Source organism: Pelobates fuscus, chromosome 6 (genome assembly GCF_036172605.1).
Source record: "Pelobates fuscus isolate aPelFus1 chromosome 6, aPelFus1.pri, whole genome shotgun sequence".
Taxonomy (NCBI): domain Eukaryota; kingdom Metazoa; phylum Chordata; class Amphibia; order Anura; family Pelobatidae; genus Pelobates; species Pelobates fuscus.
The window spans coordinates 11,398,133-11,404,745 of record NC_086322.1 but is presented as its reverse complement, the minus strand read 5'-3'; the positions used below and the strand labels follow the sequence as shown (position 1 = coordinate 11,404,745).

At 49.9% G+C, this 6,613-nt stretch overlaps 1 protein-coding gene across 1 annotated transcript; it reads left to right on the top strand.

The window, feature by feature from the left end:
- The first annotated feature begins 2,016 nt into the window (after nucleotides 1-2,016).
- LOC134615272 (G-protein coupled receptor 151-like) lies at nucleotides 2,017-4,887 on the top strand. The gene is made up of 2 exons (XM_063459760.1): nucleotides 2,017-2,760; nucleotides 2,870-4,887. Exon 2 carries the CDS (start codon nucleotides 3,728-3,730, stop codon nucleotides 4,844-4,846), a length of 1,119 nt encoding a protein of 372 aa, XP_063315830.1. The 5' UTR covers nucleotides 2,017-2,760; nucleotides 2,870-3,727; the 3' UTR covers nucleotides 4,847-4,887.
- Nucleotides 4,888-6,613: the final 1,726 nt, after the last annotated feature.

Here is a 6,613-nt window from a genome sequence, read left to right as displayed (position 1 = left end):
TAGCTCTGGTTAACTCCTGCATGGCAGGGCTGGCACTTTGATCACATGATGGGAGCTGGCTCTGGTTTACCCTTAAAGGATGGACTGGCACTAATCACATGATGGGAGCTGGCTCTGGTTAACCACTGCATGGCTGGGCTGGCACTTTGATCACATGATGGGAGCTGGCTCTGGTTTACCCCTACATGGATGGACTGGCACTAATCCCATGATGGGAGCTGGCTCTGGTTAACCCCTGCATGGCTGGGCTGGCACTAATCATATGATGGGAGCTAGCTCTGGTTAACCCATGCATGGCTGAGCTGGCACTTTGATCACATGATGGGAGCTAGGTCTGGTTAACCCTTGCATGGCTGGGCTGTAACTTTAATCACATTATGGAAGCTCGCTCTGGTTAACCCCTGCATGACTGGGCTGGCACTAATCATATGATAGGAGCTGGCTCTGGTTTACCCCTAAAGGATGGACTGGCACTAATCACATGATGAGAGCTGGCTCTGGTTAACCACTGCATGGCTGGGCTGGCACTTTGATCACATGATGGGAGCTGGCTCTGGTTTACCCCTACATGGATGGACTGGCACTAATCCCATGATGAGAGCTGGCTCTGGTTAACCCCTGCATGGCTGGGCTGGCACTAATCATATGATGGGAGCTAGCTCTGGTTAACCCATGCATGGCTGGGCTGGCACTAATCATATGATGGGAGCTAGCTCTGGTTAACCCCTGTATGACTGGGCTGGCACTTTGATCACATTATGGGAGCTAGGTCTGGTTAACCCTTGCATGGCTGGGCTGTAACTTTAATCACATTATGGAAGCTCGCTCTGGTTAACCCCTGCATGGCTGGGCTGGCACTAATCATATGATGGGAGCTAGCTCTGGTTAACCCATGCATGGCTGAGCTGGCACTTTGATCACATGATGGGAGCAGGCTCTGGTTTACCCATGCATGGCTGGGCTGGCACTAATCGCATGATGGGAGCTGGCTCTGGTTAACCACTGCATGGCTGGGCTGGCACTAATCCCATGATGGGAGCTGGCTCTGGTTAACCCATGCATGGCTGGGCTGGCACTAATCGCATGATGGGAGCTGGCTCTGGTTAACCACTGCATGGCTGGGCTGGCACTAATCATATGATGGGAGCTGGCTCTGGTTAACCCATGCATGGCTGAGCTGGCACTTTGATCATATGATAGGAGCTGGCTCTGGTTTACCCCTAAAGGATGGACTGGCACTAATCACATGATGGGAGCTGGCTCTGGTTAACCACTGCATGGCTGGGCTGGCACTTTGATCACATGATGGGAGCTGGCTCTGGTTTACCCCTACATGGATGGACTGGCACTAATCATATGATGGGAGCTAGCTCTGGTTAACCCATGCATGGCTGAGCTGGCACTTTGATCATATGATAGGAGCTGGCTCTGGTTTACCCCTGCGTGGCTGGGCTGGCAAAGGCTTTGTTCAACAGTTGTTACATGCTGCAGATGCTGTAAATGATTACTTTTGTCATGTATCTGAGCAGATCATTATGAGGGGCAGCATGGGGGGGGGGGGGGGGGGGCAGATATAGAAAGCATGCAGTGATTATTCTGGGAGGATTAGTGCTACATGGGGATTAATGAAGAATTCTCATTAATACAATGGATTGTGCACAGGACAGTCTGGGAGAGGAATGAATATAACTTGTTTATTGCCCTGTGTTTATATAACCTCCTGCCTGATAGGAAGACCAACAGGTGGATGTGTAGGAATTAGAGTTTAACCCCTTGTCTACCAATAGCCAGTGTAAAAAAACAACAACTCAGTTTCTTATCTTCAACTGTATTAACTGAGTTTGTAGAATTGTAATGGCAAAAAAGGCAAGAAACAGGAAAAGGGAGGACATGACTAAACATGCCATTTAATGAAGACAGGGAGGTGTGGGTTAGCAGATATGCTGATAGCAGGCTGCTCCCACTAATTCCACGCCTCCCCTGGATTTCAAGGTATCACAGCCTGGCTTTCAGCACCATAATCACTGGACAGCCAGGAGACCACAGCCAGGCTCTCAGCTCCACAATCTCAAGACAGCCAGGAGACCACAGCCTGATAATCACTAGACAGCCAATGAGACCACAGTCTGGCTTTCAGCACCCCAATCCCTGGACAGCAAAGACTCTCAGCATTACAATCAGTGGATAGCCAAGGAGACCATTGCCTGGCTTTCAGCACCCCAATCTCTGGACAGGAAAGACACTCAGCATTACAATCAGTGGATAGCCAAGGAGACCATAGGCTTTCAGCACCACCAACTGTGAACACACTGGATATCAGTACCACAACCTCTGGACAGCAAAGACACTCAGCATTACAATCAGTGGATAGCCAAGGAGACCACTGCCTGGCTTTCAGCACCCCAATCTCTGGACAGCAAAGACTCTCAACATTACAATCAGTGGATAGACAAGGAGACCACAGGCTTTCAGCACCACCACCTGTGGACACACTGGATATCAGTACCACAACCTCTGGACAGCAAAGACTCTCAGTACCACAACCTCTGGACAGCAAAGACTCTCAGTACCACAATCAGCCAAGGATAGTCTGCTCAGGTCTACGGGCTCTCTCAACCATCTGCTTCCACAAATCAAACAGTGTCTGTATCAGCCAGAAGTTCTCACACAAGGCTTCCTACTAGCAGCAATCAGCAGATAACTGTACCAGCCAGAAGTCACCTGTCAGCAGCCATCAACTTGTGTTTGTACCAGCCCAAGGTTCCCTGTAAGTATCATTCAAGCAGTATCAGTATTAGCCAGATGTTCCCTGTCAGTAACATTCAGCCAGTGTTTGTAGCAGTAGGAGGTTTCCTATGAGCAGCTAGAGGTTCCATGTCAGCAGTAATCAATCTACGTCTGTACCATCCCATGGTTTCCTACTAGCAGCAATCAACAAGTGACTGTACCAGCCAGGAGTTTCCTATCAGCAGCATTCAGACAGTGTCTGTACCAGACAGAGGTTTCAAATAAGCAGCAAACAGTCCGGAGTTTATACCAGCCAGAGCTTCCCTATCAGCATCTGATTCCAGTCTGTGCTCAGTGACAGAGCAGTTTAAGTCTGAGCTCTCACAGCAAAACCGACTCAGTTATTGGAGAAGTAGCTCTCCCAGCAGGACTGCCAATAAATTATTATTGGAGAAGGAGCTCTCCCAGCAGGACTGCCACTCAATTATTGGTGAAGGAGCTCTCCCAGCAGGACTGCCACTCAGTTATTGGAGAAGGAGCTCTCCCAGCAGGACTAACACTCAGTTATTGGAGAAGGAGCTCTCCCAGCAGGACTGCCACTCAGTTATTGGAGAAGTAGCTCTCCCAGCAGGACTGCCACTCAGTTATTGGAGAAGGAGTTCTCCCAGCAAGACTGACACTCAATTATTAGAGAAGGAGCTCTCCCAGCAGGACTGCTACTCAGTTATTGAAGAAGGAGCTCTCCCAGCAAGACTGACACTCAATTATTAGAGAAGGAGCTCTCCCAGCAGGACTGCCACTCGGTTATTGGAGAAGGAGCTCTCCCAGCAAGACTGACACTCAATTATTGGAGAAGAAGCTCTCCCAGCAGATAGAAGGAGCTTTGTGTATTTGTAGCAGACAGGTATTGGAGCTCTGTGAGTATTTGGAGCTGAGGCTACAGACAGACACCCTCCATGTCCCCCTGACCTCTGGGATCAACACTCCCGATTTGCTGACAATGAATAGCTCAGGTCTTCTGGGCTCACAGCCCCCTGAGGTGGGTACAGAGACCACCCTGGTGCTGCCCCTCATCCTGGCCACCATTTGCCTGCTGGGCTTCACGGGGAACCTGCTGCTTATTGCCACTCTCCTACATGACGTCCGCAGCGGTAAGTGCTCGCTGGCCAATCTCCTGGTGATCCATGTGGGGGTCACTGACCTGCTGCTGCTGGCCCTGTGCCTGCCTGTGCTACTCGTATCTCAAGCCCGCCAGTCGTGGGTGCTTGGACACTTTGCCTGCAGGACTTCAGACTGGTTCGTACATAGTTGCCACATAGTCAAGAGCCTGACCCTGGCTGCCATCAGCCATGCCCGGTACCGCCATGTGCTGTCCCCACCACGTCTGCAGCCTGTCAGTGGGGGACGGGCCGGGGGCCTGCTGCTTCTATCCTGGTCCCTAGCCCTCCTACTCCCACTGCCACAGCTGCTCTTCTCCCGGTTGGAAGAAGAGGGGGGGCGGCTGCGGTGCGAGCTGGACGTCCCGGCCAGGGCAGAACCGTTCATGGCGGTGTTCTCTAAACTGTACCCACTGCTGGTCTATGTGCTGCCTGCTGCCTTCACCATGGGCTGTTACATCCGGGCCCTGCAGCGGAGGCAGGAGCGCAGGAAGAGGCTGTGTGGTCAGCGTGCTGGGAGCCGGAGAACCACTGCCATGCTGCTGGCTGTCGCCCTGGCCTTCCATGCGCTGTGGCTGCCACAGTGGTTGGTGTGGCTGTGGGCCCGACATGGTTCAGCTCAACCCCCAGCCTCCATGCTGGTTCTGGCCCAGGTTCTGCTGTTTGCAGACTGTGCCTTGCCCCCAGGCCTCTTCCTGGCCGTGTCCCCCGACTTCAGAGACAGCTGCTGGAATGCCTTGCCCCTGGCACGCTGCCGGCCCCCACATGACAACAGCTCAGATATGGCCACCATACAATCTCTGCATGACTTGCCATCCACCCGCTTGGCCCCCAGGGGCCCCCAGGACACCAGGGATGGCAAATTCCTCCCAGATGTGGAGCATTTCTGGCAGGATCGCAGGAACACCACAGCTGGGGAAGACAATGACCCCATGCCATGGGAGCATCAGACACAGCCATGACAGGGCTGGCCAAGAAAACCCCCAGGGGGCCATGTGAGTGTGACTAGGGCAATAACTGGGCGTGAACCATGTGAGTGTGACTAGTGACATGGTGACCATTGCAAAAACTGGACATGGACCATGTGAGTGTCACTAGTGACCAGGATAGACACATTGTAGTGTGACTGGTGAAATGGTGACCTGGGCAGAAACTTGGCATGGACAATGTGAGTGTGACTATTGATAGAGTGAATAGAGCAATAACTGGGTGTGGACCATGATAGTATGACTAGTAACCAGGGCAATGAGTAGGCATGCACCATGTGAGTGTGACTAGTGACATGTGACTTGGGCAATAACTTGGCATGGAACATGGTAGTGTGACTAGTGACAGGGTGACCATGGAAGACACTGGGCATGGACGTGAATGTGACTACTGACAGGGTAATCAGGGCAGACAATGGACATGGACCATGTGAGTGTGACTAGTGACAGGGTGACCATGGAAGATACTGGGCATGGACTATGATAATGTAACTAGTGACAGGGTGACCAGGGCAAAAAGTGGGGATGGACTATGTGAGTGTGACTAGTGACAGGGTGACCATGGAAGACACTGGGCATGAACTATGATAAGGTGACTAGTGGCATAGTGATCTGTGCAGACACTTGGCATTTAATATGTGAGTGGCATAGACCATGGTCATGGCCAGGGCACTCACTGGGCATGGGTAATGGGACTAGTGACAGGTTGAAGTATCAGCCCTCACTGCTCAGTGGAAATGATCAGCTCAGCGGCACAGCAAGACTTCGAGCCACACATATTGTGGGATATTCTCCAGTGGGAATCAATCAGTCGGTGGGCAGATGGAGAATGGAAACTTTGTGACATTACAGGATGATGTAAGTGTGTTAGAGAGAATTTGTTAGCAGTACTATTGGAGTCTGTCAACATGTGTGTAATGTATTGTAAGGTCACACAGAACACACTAGATTTGCCAATAAAGATCAAAAAGAATTGATGTAAGAAATTTCTTTCTCATTGAATAGGGCAATCTGATATCATCTAATAAATTTTCTGTCGGTCCTAGTTTAATGTAAGCCTGAAAGCCTGTAATAAGGTTTGCATAAGATTACAGAAAAACATGTTAACTCAACAAGAAATAGCTACCTTCATTAAAAACCACTCTGTGGAGAAATTGCTTTATGCGTATGTTGGTAATAGTGTGTATGGGTATTAGTGTGCGTATTTGTGTATGGGTATAAATGTGTCTGTAGTGTGGGAGTCTATGGGAGTCTATGTGTGTGACTATCAGTGTGATTATGTATGTGTCTGTGTATATGGATATTAGTTTGGCACAGTGGTTTGGGTATCATTAACGGTATGTACGTGTGTGTATGGATAGTAGTGTATGGGCATCTGTGTTAGTGTGGATGTTAACGTGTGTGTTTGTTTGTATGGATAGTAGTGTATGGGCATCAGTTTGGGTGTCAGTGTGGATCTACTTGTGCATATTTGTGTGGATATTAGTGTATGAACATTGGTCTGGGTCTCAGTGTATATGTATGTGTGTGTATGGATATTTGTGTATGGGTATGGCTTTAGGTGTCAGTTTATATGTATGTGTGTATGGATAATAGTGTATGGGCATTGGTTTTGGCGTCAGTGTGAATGTATGTGTGTCCGTGTGTATGGATAATAGTGTATGGGCATTGGTTTTGTTATTAATGTGGATGTTTGTGTGTGTCTTTGGATATGAGTGTATATGTGTATGGATATCAGTTTGA

Bases quoted from the DNA above. Each gene is read 5' to 3' on its own strand.
- LOC134615272 (XM_063459760.1), top strand. From the start codon at position 3,728: ATGAATAGCTCAGGTCTTCTGGGCTCACAGCCCCCTGAGGTGGGTACA.